The sequence below is a fragment of the Spermophilus citellus genome, assembly GCF_964194105.1.
Source record: "Spermophilus citellus genome assembly, chromosome: 7".
Taxonomy (NCBI): Eukaryota; Metazoa; Chordata; class Mammalia; order Rodentia; family Sciuridae; genus Spermophilus; species Spermophilus citellus.
The window spans coordinates 113,938,809-113,964,939 of NC_138188.1; the positions used below are offsets into that span (position 1 = coordinate 113,938,809).

The following is a 26,131-nucleotide window of genomic DNA, read 5'->3' on the forward strand; positions in this document are numbered from 1 at the left end:
TGTAGTGGTGAGAGCATTGTTTTCATTTTGGCATTTCTCTTGAATGTCTGTCTTGATGAAACATGACTGAATTCTCATATCTTCTTGTGCATTAAGTCTATTGAAATCTGTTGTTCTGGTTGAAGTATAGGAAGAAAACTTGGCCTCACAGTTATGTAATAGAAAACATATGAATTTAATAATTTTTTCAGGTAATTGCAAATCTACTGTACCTACACTTGACGAAGGTTAGTAGTAATGTAGAATCTGAAACACATCATTGAACTTGTCAAATTCTGAGCTAAAATCCATTAGTGTGCCTCCCACTTTGTAGGGCTCTCTACCCATCCCCGATTGGCCATTTGTAAATATGGATTCCCTGGGTTATGCAGATCTTCCAGAGGTTGGTGTATATTCATTCTTCAATATTAAAAAATCACATTCATTCCTATCACCACCATTTCATCAGAAATTTACTGAGAATCTGTCAAGTGCATGATGGAAGATAAAAAGCTTTTCAAAATTCTCATTTTTGTTTGAATATGCAGCTTTATTGTTGGCAACAGTTACAAGAGGGCTGTTTTCCTTGAAGTGGCAGACTCACTCTGCTCATTGGGTGAGAATCCACCTGCTAAATGATCAAGTCTGAGTTAACAGAAGTTGTCAGTCCATGCTTTGAACCAAAATATTCCTTGAAGAAAGTGGTAGTTTAGTTCACAACCCTAACTATCAACACAGTGATAAGGACACATTAGCATTATAAAAAATCATGCTGTCTCTTGGGCCTCTAAAAGGATCTCAAGGACACCAAGGGTCACAGAACACTCATGGTCCACTGGTTGTGCAGGAGAGTTGGCATCTCAGAAGGCAGTTAATTATCAAGACTCTCTTTAATGCCAAAACCAAATAAACAAACTAATAATAATAATAAAAAAGAGAACAACTTGATAGTTAAAGGAATTAGAAATGCAGTCTGTGCTGCAGTTTTAACTGTGTTAGAAATTTAGCACAGGAACCAGACTATTCCGTTAAGATTTGATTAATTGCTGGGTGTGGTGCAAATGCCTGTAATCCTAGGGACTCGAGAGGCTGAGGCAAGAGGATCCCAAGTTCCAAGCCAGCCTTGGCAAGTTGGTGAGGTCCTAAGGAACTCAGTGAAATCCTGTCTCTAAATAAAATAAAAAAAGGGCTGAGGATGTGGCTCAGTGGTTAAGTGCCCCTGGGTTCAATCCCCAGTACCAAGGGAAAAAAAAAAAAGAGATTATTCTTGTCTGTTAATATCTTTAAAAGACTAGAAATAATAACTCTGAAAGCTATATGTCAATTAAGGAGAGTTTTATTTATAAAAGATAGTTTCATAAAAACAGAATCAAAGCTTTCACAAAGGTTCAACGTGACAAGGGCCTTTAGTAAAAACCAATCAAATCCTCTTATTGATGGGGGAATAAAGCAGATTTTAATCAAATGATCACGTTTTAATTTTAGATAGCTCATTCTGTCAAGAATGTGGATGGTACATGAGAGGTGAAAATGATGGCCAGTAGCAGTAACAGAGGTGAGGACATGGGTCGAGTGAACTGTGCCAGGATCAAGGATTGGAAGGAGAAGATGGTAAAAAGACATGAATCAGATGAGCTGTGTCAAAAATGCTAGATCCACACCCATCCACACACATACTTAGCAGATAGCAGACTATCCCTTATGATAAAGCAACAGTGAGATGATTTTATATAAGCTGTGCAATAAATATAAAATAATGATGATGATTCTGGCTTACTTCTTTCTCAATGAATTTTAAAAATAAAATGTGCCTTCAACATTCAGAATTCATTAAAATGTATAAAATGGGCATGAGAAATGCCATTTTCCCCTGTTGACATTCACCCGTGGGCCTTTCAGAGTTTGAAATAGTTTGATGTTTAGAACAAAAAGCTTCTGTATAAATATGTGCATCTCTTTTCAAACAAGGTTTTGACTTATCCATGGAGCTGGAAGTAGTGCATAATGGCATCTCTGTATGAATACACACACATTTTTGCAGTTTAATTTTTTTTCACTGTCACCAAAAAAAGTTGATGAGAACAACATAGAAGAGGAAGAGTTTATTTTGGCTCACAGGTTGGGAGTGTTCAGGCAATGGACAGCTGACTCATAGCTCTGGGCCTGAGATGAGGCAGAATATCATGGTGGAAAGCAGTTCAGATCAGGGCAACAGGAAGCAGGGTGCCACTCACTAAAGATAAAAATATAAACCCCAAAACATGACCCCAGTGACCTAACTCCTCCAGCCACACCCTACTGTATCTATAGTTACAAACCAGTTAATCCATATCAGTGAATCAATTCACTAATTAGGTTACAACTATCATGATCTAATTGTTTTACCTCTGGAAACTCTTGCCTTGTCTCACGCATTAGCTTGTGGGTCATCTCATATCTAAACCATAAAATTCCACTTCTAGCCCATGAAAGTTCATAATCATTTAACAATGGAAAATACACTTTGTACACTTCAAAGAGTTCCAGCATTCCTCAAAAGTTCAAGTCCAAAATCTCATTGGAAACTCAAGGCAAACTGTTATAAAGATCAAAAGCAATATATATATCTCCAATATATAATGGCACAGGAGAAACATTTCCATTCCCCAAAGGAGAAATAGGAGTATAGGATGGGACCAAAGCAAGATCCAAATCCAGCTGGGCAAACAAGTCCTGTAACTCCATATCGAGTGCCTGAGACACAAGGTATTGTGTTGTTTTCCCCAAAGGGTTTGTGTAGCTCTGCCCCTGTGGCCTTGATGGTTGCAGCGACATGGGCTCTCTTTTGGCTTGTCTCTGCTTGATTCCTATAGCGGTCCTTGGCAGATGGTCCACAGTACTGGCATCTCTTAATCTTGGGGGTCTCCACTGCAGCTTTGGCTTCTTTCTTAGGTCATGAATTGCCCTCTCAGGGGCATCCTGCAGGTGACTAGGATCTTGCAACACTTTGTCTGGCCTTCCAGTCCTTCCTTTGAAATCTTGGTGGAAAGCTCCACAATCCCATAACTTCTACATCCGGCATCATTGTACATGGACGATGCAAGGTCTGCTACCATCTTGAGCAGTAGCCAAGCCTCCTGGGACCAGGCTTGCAGCAGTCTTTCAGTGCTTGGGTGGCTGAGCACAGCAAAACAACTTCCTAGGCCCCTCTGGGCAAGCAGGGTGCCCCCATGGTCTCAAAGGCATTTTTACCTTTACAACCTTGAGTCTTAAGACAGGTGTGGCCTTGTCAATTCCAAGTTGCTCTCAAGCCATCTTTCCTATTGTTTCTGGGTAAAGTACACAGTGTCTCTTTAGTGGTTGTAATGTTTTTAACAACCTCAATTTCCTTAGCCCCAGTTTTACATGTACTTTTCTGGTCAAACTTCAAGTTTTTCAAAATTTTCTCCTCCTGATTATCATAGTAAACTTGGCAAAAAAAAAAAAAAAAAAAAAAAAAAACCCACCCATAATATCTATGTCACTATTTGAATGCCACATTAATGAGTCCATCACTTTTTTTTTTAACTTTTTAAAACATTTATTATATTTTTAGGTGTAGATGTTTAAATTCAGCATCACAGAAAATCTCAGGACATGGGCCAAATGTATATAGTTTCTTTGCCAGAATGTAACATGAATGGCCTCAAGTCCACATTCCAATAGAGTCCTCCTTCTCCTCTGAAACTTCATGAGCCCAGTCTTTACTGTCCACAGTCAACGGACATTTTGGTCTTCTGAGCTCCCACCACTGAACTATGCTTATGGCACTCTAAAGGTTTTCCAGCTTGCATCTCTAAGCTTTTCAAAAATTCCTTCCCCTGCAATCCAGCTCCAAAACTTCTGAACCATATGGTCAGGTTAGTCACAGTAATAACCCCTCCAATTGGTACCAATTTGTTTTAGTCAGCTTTTTCATTACTGTGACCAAAAGACCTGGCATGAACAACATAGAGGAGGAAAAGTTTATTTTGGTTTATAGTTTCAGAGGTTCAGTCCATGGTTAGCTGACTCCATAGGACTGAGGTGAGGCATCATGGTGGAAGGGCATGGTGGAGGAAATCAGCTCAGTTCACAGCAACAGGAAGCAGAGAGCTCCACTCACCAGGGACAAAATATAAACCCCAAAGACATGACCCCAGTGACCTCCTTCCTCCAGCTACACCTTACCTGCCCATAGTTATAACCCAGTTAGCCCATATCAGTGGATTTAGGCAATGATTAAGTTATAACAATCATACTCTAATAATTTTATTTTCCATCTAAACCATAATAGTGGACTGCATGAAAAGGAACTGTTATCTCAGGGTGGTGGAATAGGTGGGAAGGAAACTACTACTACACCTCCATCCCATCTGTACCTGCTCTTTTTCTAGGCTCTGGTCAAACTAACATGGCCTCTCATAAAAGGCCTTATCAATTAGTGAGCAGTGTAACTTCAGACAACCTCTTGTCTAAAGAGTTGACCTGTTGGTAAAATGGTTATGATGCCAACCTTGGTATGTTAAAACAAAAACAAGTGAGGCAATGTATTTAAAACCTGGAGCATAGTAGATATTTAATAAATGAGAATTTCCCTCCAGTTCAGCCTCATAATAAAGCTGCATCTCAAAGAAGGACTAGAAGTCATGTTATTTTAAGAAAGCCTCATCAGTAGCATCACCAAAATCCACTGAGGCTAGAGATCAACAGAAAGCTGTAATTTAGCTGCTAGAATTTGAAAATTGAGAGGTTTCACATTAATACTCAGAACTCCAATTTATCTTGCAAAATGCCTGGCTGTGGAGGCACTGAATCATGGCCCTGTACCTAATTCTTCATGTGAGAGAACAGAACATGCCTGGGCATCAGGATATCAAGTCTGTAGCTCTAACATTAGCTTAAAAAAATTATTATTTTCTCTGGGCCTCTTTTCTTTTTGCAAAATTAGAGCTATCACTGTTTTAAAAGCTGTAGTTCATTTTTTAGATAAACAATGAAAATCCGAGGGCAAAAAAACTTATATATCACTCTTCTAGTCACACCATACTCTATACAATTAGCCAGATATTGGGAGGCTTTTAAACTACTTTAGAATATATAAATAATTGGTTTGCATAAAAGATTACTCAAACTACAGACATCAGTATAAAAGCCACAATGATTCAGAAAGGGGAAAATATTTTTAAAACAAATAACTATTTTATGCTTAAATACATGGGAAGATTTGAGTTTCCCACTATGAGATGATGAACATGCAGACATGCTGCATATCCATCTGCTCTAGAAAGTTCCTCATTTCCATATTCTCATCTTGTAGCTGTAAGGAGGTTGAGCATGCCACGCCTCATCTGTGGAGGCTTTCTGCTTGGCTGGCTTCAGACAAAGTTACCATTAACTCCCCAACCTGCAAGAAAATGATTTGACACAAAGGGTTCCAAAATGTCCTCCTCTCCCCCTACAAGCCTGCAAACAAATGGTACAGGAATGAGGTCAGAAAGGAATCCCCGCCTACCAGGCCGCTGAATTCATTTACCTACCTCAGAGCCCATTCAGGGAAAGGGGTGGGACAGGGAACAAGAGATGCTTGGAGGCCAAGTGGAGTTTGGGGGTCGAGCGCTACATTACAAGATTTGACAGGCCTTTGCCAGCCTTCAGCTTCTTTGTGTCTCTCACATAATAGAGAAACACAAACTGAGCAGCCCAAGATCTGTGGTTACACCCTTGGACAGAGCACACTCTTTGCAAATGCTAATAGTATTGTAGCATCCTGTCACCCAGGAACACAAAAAAGGATGTTGATTTTCACATGAACCAGAACAGGTCCATTGTACACAAGTTTGTGACCAACTTGTAGTATCTGCACATCAAAAGTCCAGCCAATCATAGAGTACACAGCTGGTGAATTGTATCAAAGGGGGGTGCCCAACGAGAACATCCAAGTCCAAATGCTTCATTCCACCAATAGGGTACCATAACATAGTACTTTTGACATGAACAAAAATTACACTCCACAATCTTGATTCAGCTATAACCATAGTAATTACAAGAATGTAAATGTGTCAAATGTTTAGAAAGAAGAAACAATATGTGGAAATGGAAGTGGTTTTGTGCCTGGGCCCACAGTCTCTCAAATGGCAGAGGCAGCAAATGTCAGGGATGTTCAATACACACTCATTTTTGAGGTATTCTGAAAAGATAAACTCAGGATCCTGAGTTTTGGCAGAAAAGTAGCTATTTCCATTCTAATAGCCTTGGGAAGCCAGACATATCTCAAGGCAAGAAAATTAAAGAAGAAATGTATATAAGATTTCTGGAAATAAATTTAGTTGAAATTATAATGGCTTCTACTAATAACTTTCAAAAGGGTTAGATTTATTGGACAAAAGAAGACAGTCAAAAGGAATAATTTGAGAAAATCAAATATTCAATCAAGGTTTTAAAAACTGGGATAAAAGTAATTGTTTCTTAACAGGGCAATTCAAAAAAAACTAAGAGGCTCTACATGGGTAGGTGAGAATTAAGAGAAATTGCAAAGCACTAATTTTTACTCCTAACACTGAAGGCCTTTCTTTGGTTGGCATAAACTTTTAACTCCTGAATCTCATCTTGTCCAGTAGGGCTGCACAAGGAATCACATCTTTGTTGGTAATTCCATTCTTGCAATGCAACAACAGCTTTGTACAGTTAGGGCTATTTCTATTATTAAATGAGCTCATTTTGCCCTTTTTAGATGCATCATGTGCCCTGACAGAAAGCATTCCTGATAGCATAAACATATTACCTTTCCTAAAAGTATTTCTGAAAGGACAGTGCATTTCAGAGAGCACACAGGTTTGTAATAATACTGCTTATGATAAAGGATGCAAAAAAAAAAAAAAAACCCAAAACAAAAAACACCCTGATTTCTTTGCTCTGGATTCAGATTTTCTACTTAACTCCAACATTTCAAAGGAAAACATAAAATTTCCATAGGACTAATTTGGCAAGATAGGATACTGAGAGTTAAAAGGCTTCAAGGGAATTTCTAGACCCCAAAATTCTAATGGCCAGTTATAATATTCCTCTTTGTTTTCTGAGTCCAGCTAAGACTTTTATAGGAGCTTCGTAAGGATGTGTTCATACTCCAGGAATGGCTGCAAACTTTTGGCACTTCTCCACATCCTTCCTCCAAACGCACATAAGACTGACAATAAGAGGTGCCTGATGTGCCTCTTGATGTCAGTCTTGCTCATGGCAATGAGAAGGCAGGCTCACCATTGTCACTGGGTGTATGCTATTTATGTCCTTGAGACCTCGATATGGTGATTTCTAGTTTTTACTCTATATAAATTAATTGTAGAAAAAGATATATATATTTGGCATGCAAGGGGATAGGCTGTATACATCATGGCAAATGTGAGCACTTCCAACATAAGTTCTCTAGACAAATACATTTTTTCCATATTTTTAATTGGTACATTATATTTATACATAATGGTGGATTCTTTGTGACAAATACATTTCTTAAAGGAGAAATGACATGACATTTTGCTAATGATGAAGGATCAATTCTGTGTTAAGATGTATGGAGAAGAACGTAAATGACAACAAAAAAATGGAACATAGACTATGGGAGCAGAAAATGGCTGGTTTCATTCTTTCAGTTGAGAGATAAACTAAATGCAACATTTCATGGCACCTAAAGCAAGGAAACTGGTAAGATCTTGTATTCTCAAGGTCAGAAGGAAATATATATATATATATCTGTTAGAGGAGGAAACTCTGCTGGCACAAAATTATCCAGTAATCCTGACATCAATGAACTTAAGTGATAAGAGATTTATTAGACTTTTGCAATACACTTTGTATTTCCTTCAAATAGATGCATCATATACTAGTACTATTTGTGGAAGTCAAGGACATTAATATTAGATAAAGAGGTACTAGGTAAGTACTCCAGATAGTATTGCTTTCTGATGATTTGGCCTGATTCTCAAACTTTAGTGAAACAAGAAGTTGAAATGAACCTATTCCACACAAATTATTTCACAAATATTGCAGGTCTCATGAGCTTTGGTTAAGTGTGAGATCATGTAAGCCATAGTGAATAAAATTCTTATTTCTATATCGTTCCTCAATGAATGATTCAGTAACTCTAAGAGTAAATTCTGCTTTGAATATCAAAGTGCAATGTGTATTCCCAACAGAGCAGATCTATAGAGATCTATCTCTGGGCTCATGCTAACTAGGTCTTCAGCAGTGCCTCTTATCTCATTCTCAATTCCTTGAGTTTACACCTGGGTTAATGAATAAAAATACAAACAAGAATTTTTTCTTTATCACGAAAGACAAAGGAACAACTTTGATTTAAAACTGACTAAAAGTAGTGGTTAGCTGGATGTGGTGGTGCATGCCTGTAATCCAAGCAGCAGGGAGGTTGAGGCAGGAGGATTCCAAGTTTAAAGTCAACCCCAGCAACTTAGTGGGACCTTAAGCAACTTAGCAAAACCTTCTCAAAAAAAGCAGGGGTGGGTGAGTGGGTCCTGGGGATGTGGCTAAGTGGTTAAATGTCCCTGGGTTATATCTCCTTATCAATGACTTGACCCTAAATGAACCTTAACACTGGCCCTACAGAATGTGAACATCACTCACAAATAATCTTTCAGAGAGGGACTATGTACAAACTCCCAAGTTTTAAGCTAGGAATTCTGTTAAGAAACAGGTTTAACTTAATAACTTATGATATAGAAACAGGTTTAACTTAATAACTTATGATATAGGTATGTCTTACCCTCAGTTCTTCAGGCTCAAGATCACCCAGTTTACCTGATATTGTCCTACTTTATTTTTCTTTTAAATATATTATTAGTTGTCAATGGAGCTTTATTTATTTATTTATTATTTATATGTGGTGCTGAGAATCAAACCTATTTTTTTAAAACAATTTTTGCAGTACTTGTCTTAACCCTCAAGTTTTCCATATTTATCAATTTAGTTTAATGTGTGTATAACATGACAATCCTAGTTATCATAAACTGGGTATGTGATTATTTTAAAATACTTTGTAACATGATACATCATATTTGTATATGGTAGTTACATTAATTCTGAATTGAATATGCTAAAAGAAAATATAAACTGCTCTTATAAGTTTTCAGTAACTAAATACTTCAAACTTCTTGATAGCATCACTAATGAAAATGATGGCCACGGCAGCAGAATGCAATTACAAAACATGTTATATATTTTACCAAAAAAACACCAGAATGCTTTGACAAGTATTGAGATATGGAAAAAAAAAAAAAAACTTCACCAGTTGAAAATGGTAATATTATAACTGTGCAGTGTCAAGTATGTGGAATTTAAGCTTTCGTGTAAAGTATGTGGAATTCAGCTACATTTGTTAGACCATGAATTTGGTTACACTACAGGGTTCCTCATTAGAAACAAAGAAAATTTTTAAAAAGATGCTCTTCAATAATAAAATTATAATGTGATTTAATTATCTTTTAATTACTTATCTACACAAATGACCTTAGATCAAGCACAGGCAAAATATAAGTTGCAATAACATCTACATGTAGTATGAGGTTTTTAAAAAATAATACAAAGTTCATTCACAGTGCACAAGTGAAAAACAAGCTTTAAATATTTAAATAACACATCGCCATGATCATTCAAAAGGTGAACACATTTTTAAGCATATTTCCATAATGCTAATATATCTGAAAGTAAAATACATGTCAGCCTTGAAAATTGAGATAAAGACCATTACTATGATCCCATTTATTGAAGAGAAAACACCAAATTTGTTTTTTCAGGTAAATATATCTAAAATAAATACATACAAAATTATTAACTAGCTAAGGAATTCATCTTTAAAACTCATACACTGAATCTTGTATATGAAATTCCCAAATTGTAACATTAGGAAGCAAAACTCTCCACAATGTTTCCTACTCACTTTTACATTATTGGTTCACATTTGGTCACTAAATAATTTATGTGAAGGAGTCCTTCTGAATAAAGCCTGGAAAGCAGGGTAACACAAAGAGAATTTAATTAAATGACAAGACAGGCTGACTGCTCTGCCTGTGACTATGGCCACAGTCAATTTGACAGTGAAGAGCAAGAGCTGCACCACTTGCTTCACCTATACACACTGATTAACATCCTGTCCCACTAATTTTGGCTATCATCTGTTCAAAATTCTTCAGCCTCCATACAAAGCTGTATTCTCCCCATTTTTTGAAAATTCTGACATCAAACAAATGATTTCTTGTCCTATTTGTCTTCACTTCTGCATATTGAATATCTGAAATTTTTTTACCTTGAATTTCAATCATTTTTAATTTTTGAACTATAGACACAACACACAAGATTTACTGTTGAGACTGAATTTTATTTTTTTCTCTTCACAGCATCTGCATTTAATAAATAACTGTTTTTTGAGGGCAGGGGAAGCATATTTAGTGTGAGATCAGCTAAAATAAAAAAGAAAAGAAAAAACCATGAAAGAAGCAATTTTAATGAAGGGGACAGATAGGAAGAACGTCAGTATTCATATGGGATTGTTAATAATACGTTTTTATGATCTACTTAACATATTTAAGTTATAATATTGATCTCCTCAAAGAAGCCGTTTCTTCGTCCCCACCACCATTTTTAAAATTTATACACATGGAAGTGATAAAAATTACTGCCTAACACGAGGGCATTTTTTTTCCCCCTCTAAAGTTCACAGTAACAAATATGATCCTATTTCTTTCTTTCTTTTTAAAGAAATAGGTGTGTAGTTGCAAGGAGTGTTTTACAACTTCATGAATATTACCATTGCAAGATGTCTGCTTCAGTGAGGGGTTACCTACCTATTGTAGCTATAGGTAGTAGTAGAGGTAGAGGCTAGCTAGAGTGACAAGCAGTGAAGCCATCTCCTAATCCTTGTATAGAACATCACAAAGTTCACTCCCTTTTGGCTGACCACTGTCCATAGACCCCCCAAAAAACACAAAATGTTTTTTTTGACTACTCATCTGCAAAATAACAATATGTATACTGCTGCTAGCTGCTAAAAATTGGATCTACTTTTCTTATCAAACAGTGTAAAGCAAATATTCACGGAATTTCTAGTTTCTGAAATATTTTGTGATATTATCCAACTCTGTATATGAGGTGTCATATCTTGAGGGGTTATCAATTTTTCCTGATTAAAAAGAAAAAGTGGGAATTGGGCAAAGGAATTGTTATCAACAAGGGAATTGTAACAATTCCAAGAAAACATAAAACTGTAGAATAAAAACTGTTATACAATGGGCATTTTTATTAGCATAATAAAGACTTAAAAAGGTAGCAAATGAGAAAGACATTTTAAGTAAAAAAAAAGGCATATTTGCTTTAAAGCCCTTTAACCAATAAAAATTATACAAAACACAAGAAAATATTGTGAGGGTATTATTATAACTGAACTGCAAAGAATTAAACTTTAAATTTTTCTTTAAATTTCCAGCTGAGAGAGGGAATGGTCAACATCATTCTAATTGTTGAAAGTTTTTAAAATAGTATATGGAGGCCCAGGGAGTGTAGCTAAGAGTATAGCATTTGCTTGGTACATGCAACGCCATGGGTTTGATCCCCAGTACTGAGAGAAAAAAAAGAAAAAACTCATATGAAAGGAAGTCTTTTCCTGATTCCTAGTTCAAATGTTTGACAATATTCTAAATAAAATTAGTCAATTGATTATCCTTCATCTTTTTCATCATTTGTCATACTCCAATGGCTCTGTCAATAGGAAAAAGAAACCACTGTTAACAGGAAGTCTAACTTAAATATACAATATTCAAAATGAATTAATTTCAAATGGATATAGGGAGTGTAAAAATAGCAACTGAAGGTAAGCTGCTACTGACAACTTCCAAGGCTAACTTCTTGTCTAGCAATGAAGGGTTGAGGTTCCTTTCAATGAATATACACTGAATTATTATAATCCAAATTAACTTATCCAAGGGGTTCTTCTGTTACCCAGTTTTCTTTCATGTGGTGAATATAAATTGAATTATCACGCTCAAATAGTTCCTGGATATAGAACATTAAAGATACAGACAATGACTTAGCAGGCTACCATCATTTTATATACAATTGATAACTTCTTAAAAATTGCTATGTTTTATTCCAAAACAACTAGCATTACATTCCTGGAAAAGAAACTTGACAGTGAGTAACATATGTTAATAAATTTAGTGCCACCATAAATAAGATAACAGCAGAGAGCAAGTTTCTTATCTTCAAGGAGTATACCTAACGGCAACACCAATCTTATAATCCCAATTTGTCACTCCAGAACAACTGAATAGGATGTCAATGCCATTTCCACTGTTTTTTCATTCAAGGCAGCTGATGGCTAAAGTGCCTGTAACGCACATAAATTATTTGTATCCTATGACTTTATTGTATGGGTAGAAAGGTGGAATAGCAGAAGAAAAAGAGGCAGGACAAAAGACTTTGAAGTTTTCTTTCTCTAGACGTACGTAGAGGCGATTACATTGTGAGTAGAATTCTGTAAAAATAAACCCATTTGATAAATTTAGGTCTAGGGAGACAAATGCAAAACTTCTAAACAAACTTTATTACTGCATGATCACAAAAAAATCGAAGTTTCACTAAGTTTGCAAGTTTTATTGAAATTATTTAGAATATCATCTACCATAAAACATTAGCATAATTTTATCAAGTATGATGTCTGAATGAAAATATATTAGAATTCATTTCTTTTTAAAGAAAAAGTTTAAAATGTAACTAGTAGAGAAGACTGCACAGTTGTGTTGGGTATAAACATCCTCAGTAAATATTAGAATTATAATTACTTCAAACTATTTTTTAAAAAGCAAAATGAAGGCTAAGGAACTCCACATACATTAAAACTATAATTGAGCAATTATTTCTCCCAATGCTTGGTAACTTTTCTAAAATGATTAGAATGAAGAAAGGTTACCACTCTGCCAGATTTATTGTTTTAAATGGATCTTTAAGGTAAAAAATAGATCATGTGTCCAATTCATAGATATTTTGCAAGAGTTTAGAGTCATAAATCACAAGGATTGCGAAGGGTCTTAGAGACTCCAGGCATGTAGGAAACAAGAAAAATTGGGATGGTTTTCGTATGTGCAAGGTCTCTCCATGCACCAGTATCATCACAACCTGCTTTTTAGGATTGTACTATACTGTTCTCTGGCAGAGAAGAGGAATATCTCTAGCAGCAATGGCAATTCTAGATATCACACTGACCACATTAGAGGGCAGACACTATTATATAAAACACTGGCTAATTGGAAAGCTGAGACAGGAGGATCACGAGTTCAAAACCAGCCTCAGCATTGGTGATGTGCTAAGCAACTCAGTGAGACCCTGTCTCTCAATAAAATACAAAATAGGGCTAGGGATGTGGCTCAGTAGCCAAATGTCCATGCCCCTGGGTACACTGGTACCCCCCAAAACAAACAAACAAATAACACTGGCTGGCTTTGAACTTCCTCAGTTAATTACAAAACCCAGAAATGTAGCTTGTAGTTTTAATGGATTTGGTTTCTGTGGGTTTTCATAAATTATTTCCCCCAAAGGCCATATCTATAAATGAAAATGTCATGTGAACACTGGTGCCAAAAAAGGAGAAGATCCAGATCACGAAGCACTAAAAATGTTCATTGCTAATCTTATCTAGTCATACTAATTATCATGACCAGAATGATATTGGAACATTTTATGGTTTTAAAATAACTTTTTACACATGGAAGATGTAGAAAAATTTATAAATGTAAATAAACACCTTTAAAAGCACCAAAGTTATATTTGGCTTGTGTTAAAGATAATTCTGCATTTTTGTATACTTCTATATATCTGTTCTTTAAAGAAATAAGCAAAACAAAGCAACAAAGCTTTCCTTGAAATGTGTTTAACTCCTTCCTTTCTCATTTATTGCTGGAGTACTGTTATGAATGATGTATGATCTGAGCAGTACTTCTCTTTTTAGTTTGCTTTCTCAAAAATATTTTCCCTATAGTAGAGAAGAGGTGGTAGTTTTGCTTAGACTGAACTGGGTACAGCCAGGGAAGTAACTTTACATTTCTACTCCTTCCAGTTCCCACCCTGTCACACGCAGGCTGCTTGTACCCAGCTCACAGATAAGGAATGGAAATTTTACAATAAATGATAATGGCTTAACCATAGCATTTTTTCCCTTCAAATTCTTCAGTAAAAGCAAACAATTACTGATTATAATGCTACTAAGGGAAATCCTTAAATATGTATTTTATTAGAAACATGCTTAGAATGCCAGACTTCACAGAATCAGACAAGTGTCAGTATATCAAGATCAGTAATAAATTCTAAGGCTGTGTAAGTTAAACAGAAAAAGGTTTATCTAAATGCTTTTAAACAAAAGAGAAAAAGATTAAAACAATTATTAAAATTACTATAGACAAGCCAAATAGGACATTTTACAAGTTGAATATTTAACATATACATAATTATCCAATAATTATGAACAAGGGATAAAACAATAACACAGTTCAGTTTTTAACATGCAGATGAGGAGTGATCTGCAGATTATAAAATATCTTAGCTCTTTACATTCACCTTTGTTCTGCCTATAATGAATGCTAGAGGATATTTTTGGTTCAGCCAGATGGCAATCAAGTTTTTTCAAGGAACATTATATACATGAAATTCAGAAGCTATTTCTCAGATTCATGCCTTAAAGTTATTACACTGTAAGGAACAATCAGGATATAGTCAAGCAGAGTAGTAAACTGCTAATAAAAATTTAGAATACAAATTTTGTACTTGGTACTAAAGCAGCAGCAGACTCTTTACTCACTTAATACAGTTTACTTCTCCTGATGAAGAGCTTCAATGAAAGCGTCAAGTTTTTCTTGAATTTCTCTAACTTTCTCTATGGAGACAAAAAGAGATAATGAATGAGTTAGCTAAATAAAAACAAATTTATTTTTTAAAGGCATTGCAAACCACAGGAGATAATCACTTACTAAAAGGTCTAATATACTTATTTAACAATCTGAAGAATAAGGAAAAAGTTAGAGCCCCACTACCATACCATCTGAGGTCTACATAATGTTTTTTGAAAGAGGGAGGACAAGATGTGTGTGCTTTGGAATCTATTAAAAGTTAGAGATTCTTACAGAGAATGCATGTATAGAATAGATGTACCATTCTGTATATAATTTTAGTAAGTTCTCAGATTCTTTGAAGCCCAAGCAAGGACTCAGCAAATCTAAAACAAAAAAATTTAGCAAGACCATTTTAAAAACTGAAAAAAAAGGAGGGGGGGACCAAAAAAGAACCAAAAACTATATTTTTAAAAAATGAAAACACAGATGGATTTCTAACTGTTATTAGACTAGGAAATGACTGTTTAAGTATAAAGTAATAGGAGAAATAACAAAGGAAAGATCAACCATTCTGATCACATAGAAATGTATGCTTTCACTTCTAAATATCACAAGATTAAAAGGCAAAGAAAACAGTGGGAAATATTCATAACATACAGAGAAAGGTGATAACACTTTAAAAATACACACAAAAAAGTACTTTTCCAGTTGTAAATGAAAAAAAGTTTAAAAACACCAGAGCCAGTAAAGGCAGATTTACAGTATTTACTTGATATAAGTTTTTTAGGTTTATTATAAGTTTTTCAGGTTTATAGACTTCCAAATAAAATCTTGGAAATGTACATTTTTCTCTACAAAGGTGAACAATCTGCAGTGTATAATGATCTCTTACTGAAAGTGGAAAAGTCATGATTCATATTACTGACAAATTAAACCTGCATCTCCTATATTATGGTTTACACTAAGCATGATTACAAACAGTTTTGTAATATAACTTAACATATTATGGAAATTATCAGATAAAGTGAGCTGACTGGTTCAAAGCTAATGATCTACAGGTAAAACTGGCAAGCATTCTACTCGTTTCCACAGAAAAATCATAGACGATACAGTTCATATTCAGCATTTATATTTGAAAGAAAATAATATGCAATTAAAGATACAAGTGACTTTTTTAACAGCAAGGGGCATTAGTGATGAGTACCCAATAAAAGAAAGAACTGTTCTTTTTGTAGATTCTTAGCATCGCATGCAATCAACAAAGCATTCTATGGCTGTGTATTAAGACCGTAATATCACAATCTTTTTCTGGCAATTTAGTATTTCTAACTTTTGATTAAATTAAGATTAATATAAAACCTATGGGGAAGAAGGGTCTCCTGTTTTAATCAAAGTATTTGTTGAGCATATATGATAATAGTTATCACAATGGTGATGTTACTTCCTTATAGACAAGATTAAACTAGAGGACTATAGAGAAAAATAATCCCAACCTATGTCTTAGTTTAGTCCATATATTTTCATAGGCTGGTTTTCATTTCTTAATAGCAGTCAAACTCGTAAACATACGTACCTTCCCCAAATAAGGCTACATTGTTAGTTTTAAAAATTATTCCGTCTAGTTGCTTAGAAACAGTCAAGTCTGTTTTTTGCAATGAGTAGAAACGTTTCCCAAAAGTACAATTTATCAGTTAAAGGATTTTTTAAAAAGGGTGTACAGGAGAAGGATAAAGTTTTCTAAACTGTCTCACAGAATTCTGGAAATGGACAGTCTTTAAAAACTTGAATAGCACAACATACAGAAACCTCAGAGGCATTCAGAGGCTCAGTAGTGCCTCTGAATGCTTCCATGATAAATACTTCTACTTGGGCATACCGTACCTTATAAAGAGATTTGATAACATGATTTGAGAGCAACCAGGCAGCTAGCCACACTTTTACCCTATTAATGACTTCTACCCTCAGCTGGACAAAATATCTGTAGGCATGAGGTACAGTGGTATCACTTAAAAGAACTATTTAACATGAAAACCATAGAATTAAAAAAAAAAACAAGCTGTCAAATTTCCCTTAAGAAGTTATGCTTTTATTAAAAAATTTTATAATTAGACTATCAGGACACAGTACCACCATGCCTTGAAACCTCAAGAATGACACATAGGGAACTTAAGTGGGGAGCAATTGGGATGGGTGTCATGAACAGAGGAGAAGCTTACAAGAAAAAAATATCAATTGTCACAGATGTATTCTTTTAATGCTAGCTAAAAAAAAAAAAAAACATCACTTATTTGTCATTTTTTCACCTGCCCAATGCACTTACGGTACACGAAGATATCCTTTCTTTGGGAAGCATTCCTTGGTTACTCTTTCACTCAAAATCTATGAAGTATCTACTATGTCTGTGGTAATTTCAAATGTGACATTTCAGTTGCAAGTGGTGGCACACACTTATAATTGTAGTGACCTGGGAGGCTGAGGCAGGAGGATCACAAGTTTGAGATCAGCCTCAGCAAAATTTAGTGAGACCCACAGAAACTTAGGAAGACTCTTGTTTCAAAATTTAAAATAATTAAAAAAAAAAGACTGAGGTTGTAGCTTAGTGGTAAAGTGTCCTTGGTTCAATCCTTAGGGCAAAAAGAAAAAAGAAAAAGAAATTTCATTTGGTCCTCATTCAGTCCTGTAGGTGTAACTACTAAAGATATGGATATTAAAGCTTGAAGAGTTAGCTCTGTCTGTGTTTCTATAATTCAAATGTAGTATGATTCAGTATCATAAACTGAACATCAATAGTAATAAAGCAAATACTATTATTTTAAGTGTATTTGTTACAAATACTACCTTTAATGTGAAATAAGATATATTTCAGTTAAAATCAGGAATATGAATATAAATCAGATCAAGTTTTTATAAAGCAAACTCCCTTTTCTATTAAAATTTTATAATTACAGAATTCTGATAGAATTTGTGATTTGATAAATGAAACCAACTCAGGAAGGGATTAACAAACTACTATTTCTGTTACACAATTCTAAATGAAGTGAATATGGAGTCTACTTTCCATTTTACCCAATGTTTACTTAAAAGATGAGCTATTCCAAACATCAATTCATTGTGCTTCTTGATTGAGTCATGAATATTCCCATAATCCCCGACTCATAAACCGCCAGTCTCAGTGAATGAAGTTCCTTCTTTTTTCTTCTCTTTAGATGACTTGACACCCATTCACGTTTTGGGTCTCTTTATCTCCACATGAAATGATACTGCTACTCTCATTTTCTTTTTGAGTCTTCTGATACTTGCTCTAAAAGTCTCAAATATAGACTAATCTGTAATTAGGTTTTGAATACACTGTGAATGCCAAAGGCCAAACCCAGGAGAAGGTTCACTTCAGTGGTTAATACCAGTTTAGAACAGGAACAAAGAGCTACACACAAAACACTACCACATGCACTGAAATAAACCTTTTACAACTTTTGATGTTTTTAAAGAAAGCATGAAGAAACAAGCTGCAAGCTTACTACTGCAGGGTACTTTAAGCAAACCACACATCCAAAGATCCAAATGTCCTCAACAGAACTGTTTTATAATATGCTGCATAAGCATTTTGTACCATGCTTTAAGATAACTTGTAGGTGAGATTCTGTTATAAAGAGCTGTTCACTGATGGACTGAAAATTAAAGGAACACTTCTTACTAGTATATGTTGTTCCTTAAAAGATTTGCCTTTTATTAGACAATTATACTATGCAAGTACCTTTTAGAAGAAATATAAAATGTGGGGAAACATAGGGGAAAAAAAGAGTAAAAACAGATTCAAAATAATGAACATGATAGTTAAAATCTTTGATTAGACAAAGGCAAAAAAAGTGCACTTTATAGCTGATAAAAGGAAGAACCAGAGATATAGTCAAATGGGTACACCTCAATCTAGCATTTATTTTCTGAGTCTTGAACACTGTTTTTTTCCCTTAGAAACAGGCAGGATTATTTTTAAAGACTCATTAATGAAGACAAACAGAATATTACCTCTTGTTACATGAAGAGGAGGCACCAATTCATATCTCCTGAAAACCTAATTAAGACTGGCATAGACTTCCAAAGCTGGGGTCCTAGACTTCTGGGATCTGTGAAGGCTGGGTTATTTCCATTATTTCAAAAATTCAAATGGAAATTTTTGTTTGGGCTAGAATTACATCCACTTTCTTCATGACTGTTTATTTAGGTTGATTGGGAACTACAATTGCTAGCTCCATGTTTCTAATTTAAAAGCGTGTAAGTATATTATTGTAGACAAAATCTTCTAAGACTCGACTTCACAAACAGTAATGAAAGGTTTGATGACCTCCCCCCCTTTAAATCCCTGTTCTAATCCTCTGATTATCAATGGGGGAATATTTTATATCATTTTTAGAAAGGAGAGAACATAATGTGATGTATATCACCTCATAGCTTATACTACATTGTGGAATTTTGCCATTACCCTTACAACTGTGGAGAAGTCATAGTCCTAGTTCTAATTGATCACATGCCTATAATTATATCTTTTAAAATTTTTCTTTCTGTTTACTCCTTGGTGTCTATTTATTTGATGTTAACATTCTGGAAAAAAATGTAATCATAAACTGCAATATATTTTCACAAAGCTATATGATTCATCTTGGAAAGATCAATTTTATAAAAGTTTTTCTCATGAATCAATGTGGGGAACAGCAGGGACTGCTTTTATGAATTCCCTACTTAAAATCATTGAGCCTAGTACAATACTTGCTCTGTAATAGATGTCCATGAATATTCATTCAGTGTTCAGAGTTGAGTGAACCAACTTAACCATAACTTAATTCAAACAGTAAAGATAATTATTAAAATATTTGCTATTTTATGACCCCTAAACCATATGATTTTGAAAGAAAGTTTGTCTTAAGAAAGTCCATGAGGTAAATTACAACTTATGTTTGAGCCAGGATCATTTTGGCTAATATGATCAAAACCTCTTCAAATACTTTCTCCATATTTTGAAACCTATTCTCCAAAAGACTTCAGTATGAGTACACACAGATTAGCCTTGTATCCATGTTTTTACACCTGTTAGACCCTTCACCTTTTCTAAGTGGATGGTGAACCTAATTTCAGCTCACTGATTATTGATCTGCTTTAATTACCAACAGAGTATTATCATTCCAGGTGCTTGTAAATATCAACAAATATAAAATATTTTTATACTTTAGAAATAATATTTATGGAAGATTGTCTATGTGGTATGTATAATTCATCTAGTTCTTTAGATATGTTTTATCTTTAGGTAAATTTAACCAAAGAGCTGTGAATTTGGACTGCATCATTTTCATTTTTCACAGATTCCTTATGAACTTACACTGAGGAACATTACTATGAAGAGTCCATGAAATGCATGATTATATGTAGCCATTTGATTCACATCCTTCAATTCTGTCTCTACTTTAAGAGGACGGATGAGCAATTTCTCTCAGGTATGTGTACCTGGCATACCTACCCGTCTCCTAAGTACCTGTCTGACAGTCACCATGAATCAGGTAACCAACTTAGTTTTCCAATGTACACCAACCATTCTGCCCCTACCAAAACATGTGGAACTCTTGAGCATGTTATTTTGAGGGGTTAACAATCTTAATCCAAACTTCACTTCATTTGCTTTAGATTTTCCCTTTCTTCCCATTCAATGTTTTCACTTAAGTATTTTTATTTTTTGCATAGAATATGTTTATAAATTGCCTCAAGTCCTTTTAGGGATAGGCCAGGAAACTGATAAACAAACTAACAACCTTGTTTGTAGAAAATGCCATTAGCCAACTGATTTACACAATATGCCATAATATTGTAAAAGTGGTCTCTTTATATTGGTAATGCTTTCTAAATCAGTAATTTAAGAACATTTTGCAGGGTGGGGACAGGGACTACATATTTGTCATATTTACCCTTCTAGGAATAATTTCTACATGGGCAAAGGAATTTATTTTTATTTATGCTCAACAGTTGGAAAGCTCAACATTATAAATACCTATAGCATTTGTTTTCAGCAATAGAAGTAAAAGATAATAAATTTTTATGGAATTCATGATCATCTTTTTAAATATAAAAGCTATACAGATTCTACTATAAGATTACAATTGTCTACTGTGAATTATTTTGTATGAAGTACATGAAATATTTCATATTATAACTATCAATTCAAATTAGGAGCAAAAAAATCTTTAAAAGTTTTTGTATAACTAATTAGAACAAGTAAAAGAAGTTATTTTACATATGCATTTAACACAGTTTTATTTTCTCCAATAAAGGAGAACATACTTGCAAAGCAGGTAAATAAATTCCATTTGCCTGCTTCTGCAGGAAAATCTAAATATCAATATATTTTTAAAAAATTTAGGCAATTAATTAGGAAGACTGAAAAGAAATCAGTGAAATATTCTGTCTCAATAAGCTGAAAAAAATTGATGTTTTTTTTCTTTTCTATTTTCCTCCATTCTCAAAAGTATATTATTGCTCTGAGTTTTGTTAGGAGAAAAGCTGAAACATTTTAAGAAAAGAAAAACCACCCAGGCAGCCCTTAAAGAGATAGGACACCATTTATCACCTGCAAAGACAGATTTATAAGAGGGCCCCTTCTGTTCCTTTAAGACTGCAAAACAGATGGGAAGTGAATGGACAGTCAATGGGAGGAGAAAACACATGGGAGGTGCTGCTGTATGTATGTTCCCAGAATAAGAAAGAGGTCAAGATTGTAACTGCATGACTGGGTCCTGGAAAGGGTCTTTCTTCAAGCTGTTACAAAGACAAACGCTGTTCCTCATCCTGCTGTCAAACTGTTATAAATATTGGTTTGTCAAAAGACCTTCAGTGCTGAAACTTTAAAAAAGGAGGCGTAACAGACAAATGAATCATGAGAATGATTCTTAAACAGTCAGATCATAAATGTAATTTTAAAAGTAAAAGGAAATAAGTTCAGAGAATGTACTGATTCATGAACCCAACTAAAAATTCACGAAAAAAAATACAGAATTAAAAATCTCAGTACTTAATAGTTACAAATTGAGATAAAATGCAAAAATGAAATAAAAGTCATATTTCCTAAAATAAGATGTTGCATTAGGACAAAGTGTACTAAACAAGAAGAACAGAATTCATGCTTTATTAGGCTGACTTTACAACTTATGTTATTCATCACAACAATCCTGGAAGGAGATATAGTTACTGGTATAGGTTGAATATCCCTTATCTGAAATACTTGGGACCAGAAACGTTTTAGATCATGATGATGATGCTGCTGCTGATGATTTTGGAATATCTGTTTAGACTCTATGGGATGAACATTCCTAATATGAAAATTTAAAATTCAAAAGCCCAGAAAAGTGTCACGTTAGCACTTAAAACTGGATTCCGGAGCATTTTGGATTTCAGATAGGAAATGGTCATCTTGGGGCTGGGGATGTGGCTCAAGCGGTAGCGTGCTTGCCTGGCATGCGTGCGGCCCGGGTTCGATCCTCAGCACCACATACCAACAAAGATGTTGTGTCCGCCGAGAACTAAAAAATAAATATTAAAAAATTCTCTCTCTCTCCCCTCTCTCACTCTCTCTTTAAAAAAAAAGAAAAAAAGAAATGCTCATCTTGCATTGGTTCCATATGTTGAAATACAGCTCAAAAAATGAAAATAACTTCAGAATTACTTTCACATATTTGTTAAATTAGAAAATCTTTTAAATTTTACACCACAATTTCTTTTTCTCGGTAGAAAAGGAAAATCAAAAGTTAATATTGCAAATGACAAATATTATAAACTCGAATTACTTTTTTTAAACAAATGAAACCATTATGCATATCTTGAGGAAATACACTTTTTCTAGATTCTTAATGACTATTTTCACTAGGAGAGTAGGCTCTAACACTAACAAAATCCAAAAATAATTCCAAAAAGATTTTATCTCTAACATATATTGTTAGACCCAGCTTTATCATAACTACTTATATAACTGGCTAAAAATCATTAGGCTCAATGAACATCAATTTCCCCCCATAAACAATGGAAAAAATGCCTTATAAGCTCCATATGACTTTAAAAGAAATGTAAGTTTTGTAAACTGTAAAGCACTATACAAATGTGAGAGACAGATGAAAGCTGATTCCAAAGTATCAAATGATGCAGTTACAATGGGAATATTTTCTAATCCCAAGTGCTAATGCTTTCTCTTATTTTCAGTAATCTTGGAAAAAATCTCTTTCAGCAGAAGTGAGAATAAAAGATCACAAAGTTAAGAAGCAAGTGCACTGTTATAAGTAGGGCATCAGGCAAACAGAGTTTTCCTGAGTAAAACAAAATCAAGATCAGAAAGTAGCTGGACTGTATGTAAAAACCAATCATTAGTTTTATGATGAGATTGATTTGAGCATTGAGAATGGTTTGGGAAACATAATGAAAACATAAATACACATAGGAAGGCTAGGGTCCTAAATGTAGGTAGGGGATTAACTTTCAAAGGACAGTGATTCTCAGTACATGTTACATTACATTCAATATGGTTTCTGAAATATTTGGAACTATATAAAGTAAATGGAACCACAGGTTTTATTAATGTTGCTCGTTTCTCTGAATTAACATTTTGAACTAAATTTATGTGAGGAAAAGTAAGTGAAATTTAGCTTACTCTGACAGATGAGAAACTGGAAATAAGGGCACCGAAAATGAAGATATAGGGGTATAACAGGAAGTCAACCAGAGAGCACTCTTAATGAAAATTGTGTTCCAGAAACTATAAATTGGTAGGACTACATTACAAATTTTGTTAAATTACAATGTTAAAATGGTAATCTCTGATTGGCAACACTTAAAATTTTACCATCTATATTTTTGTAATTCACTATAATACATATGTACTAGTTCTGTGATAATAACAATTTAAAAAAACCCACTAAAATTATGATAGTGTACTTGGTAAAGATCTGTCTAAAGACATATACCTCAGGGTATAAAGTGGTACAATAAAAGGAGATTCTAAAGATTAAAAAAAAGAAATCAAATTCTTGGCACAGAAAGGAGATCTAAGTTAAAAACAGCAAACTTCTTTCTATGACACAAAATACCAGAAGTAGGGAATAGATGAAAGAAATGTTCTAAGGAAAAATTAGAACAGAATGTTCTGTACACAGGTGGAAACAACGAAAGAGAAAATCTAGTATTTATAATATGCTAAACAAGCTGGAAAAATTTACTAGTACAAGAAAGATTTTAATTCATTTTCAGAGGACAGACCCAAGATTGGAAGTTGCAGTAAACGAGAATTCACTGTGAATTACAACCACTGAGGATGATACCATGATGTACAATTACCATGTGGATCTCATGCAATGTCTCTGGTACTTACATAACCATGAAGAGGTTATCTGGGAAAATATGTTACTTTGAAGACTGTGCATATCATGTACTATCTTTCCTTCCTATGGACAAGATAATTAAGATTATATAATTTCTAAGGTAACTTTTAAATTGTGCTAATGGGGGGTAGGGATAAGAGTTTAGAAATGTATAAAATTTAGAAATTTATAAAATCATAAAAAAATTAACATTCCTTTCGCCTTAGCCCACCCCTCCAACCACCCTGAGAACTGTACTTCACAGAGGCTACTAGTTCGGTGGGTACCGATTCACCAATTTTTAAGCTCTCTGTCAAAAATGTGTTCATATCTTGCTTAATTTTGTTTTTTATAATTGTTGCATAGGTCAGTGGATTGTTTTCTGATTATATTTAGGCTTCTGTTCTATTTTTTTCCATTTTGGAAATGGGGAGAATACTCAAAAACATAAAAGTTAAAAAACCAAACCAAACAAAATTTAATACAAATAAAAATATTCACTCTAATTTCTCTCACTGAAAAACATGGTAAGCATTACTAGAAGGGGAGAAATAGCCTAATCTCTAGGTTTAAATATGTGTATTGGCATTTTGAAAAATCAAAGAGTATTTTCACAATGGCACATAAATAAAACTTAACTTTAATATAAAACTGCAGATTCAATCCCTAGATTACTGAAGCAAACTTTCTTGCTTTTATTAGTACTTTTAACAAAAGCTGAATTTAGAGTAAAAAGAATATACTTGCTAACAAAGTATTGAGTACCAGTAGCCTATATAATAATATGGATCAGTAAATATCCTTTTAATCTTGTACCAATTTATCGATATCCCACAGTCATGATTTTCAAAGAGACTCAGGCCATGAAAAATGTGCTCCATTCTAAAAGCCCATTTTGATTCTGGATTTCCTCATCAATAATTTGGAAAGCTAACTACCATAGCCTTGTCATATGGAATTCTGTGTATAAATAACTACTTCTCTAACACATAGGAGTTTCCCCAAGGATTATTTTGTTCTGTGAAAACTCTTCTTCTTCTTCGTTTCTATTTATTTATTTATTTTTTTGTGGCTAGAACACAAAAGCAGAACCTGCCTCATTTTGCAGACTTAATAATCCTTTACTATCTTCCTTAGCAGCTTTCATCTGTCAATTTTACTTTACTATTAAAAAAAAAATTACAAAGGCAGAATTTAAAACTGCAATCACTTTTACCCAAAAAAAGATGTCTTAAAGAGTCCATGTACATAATACATGAATTTAAAAAGAAGGGGAAAAAAATAAATATTCACTCAATACTGGAAAAAAAAGTTTAAGCACTGATAGCTTAAAACAGAAATAAATTATTTTTTCTGCTGTGAATAACAACATTAATCTTTCTCTTTTCCAAACATATACATTTCTAGTAATAACCACTTCAAAAAGTACTTTAAGAGAATATATTTTAACTGTGGTATACATACACAATGGAATATTATTCAGCATTAAAAGAGAATAAAATCATGGCATTTGCAGGTAAATGGATGGAGCTGAAGGATATTATGCTAAGTGAAGTAAGCCAATCTCAAAAAAACAAATACCAAATGTTTTCTCTGATATGAGGATGCTGATCCATAATGGGGATCGGGGGTGGAGCATGGGAGAAATGGAGAAACTTTAGATAGTGCAAAGGGAAGGGAGGGGAAAGGAGGTGGCAGGAGGGTAGGAAAGATGGTGGAATGAGATGGACATCATTACCCCAAGTACATGTATGAAAACACAAACAGTGTGACTCTACTTTGTGTACAACTGGAGACATGAAAAACTGCTCTATATGTGTACTATGACTTGAAAGGCATTCTACTTTCATATATAACAAATTAGAATAAATAAATTTTAAAAAGAGAATG

At 34.2% G+C, this 26,131-nt stretch overlaps 1 protein-coding gene and 1 long non-coding RNA gene across 5 annotated transcripts in view; one reads left to right on the top strand and one right to left on the bottom strand.

The window, feature by feature from the left end:
• The window catches only part of LOC308652804, a 603,613-nt gene extending 594,562 nt beyond the window's left edge, over positions 1-9,051 (top strand). Inside the window, exons 2-3 of the long non-coding RNA XR_014022899.1 lie at positions 7,176-8,680; positions 8,713-9,051. This is a non-coding gene — a long non-coding RNA (uncharacterized lncRNA). The remainder of the gene's footprint in view (positions 1-7,175; positions 8,681-8,712) is intronic.
• A 1,288-nt stretch (positions 9,052-10,339) lies between these two features.
• Positions 10,340-26,131, bottom strand: part of OPA1 (OPA1 mitochondrial dynamin like GTPase) — an 83,985-nt gene continuing 68,193 nt past the window's right edge. For all 4 annotated transcript variants that reach the window (XM_081300862.1, XM_081300863.1, XM_081300861.1 and 1 more), the window contains 2 exons: positions 14,828-14,902; positions 10,340-12,511 (listed from right to left, as the gene is read on the bottom strand). In XM_081300862.1, coding sequence (XP_081156988.1) covers positions 14,838-14,902 — 65 coding nt within the window. In that variant the 3' untranslated portion in view covers positions 10,340-12,511; positions 14,828-14,837. The remainder of the gene's footprint in view (positions 12,512-14,827; positions 14,903-26,131) is intronic.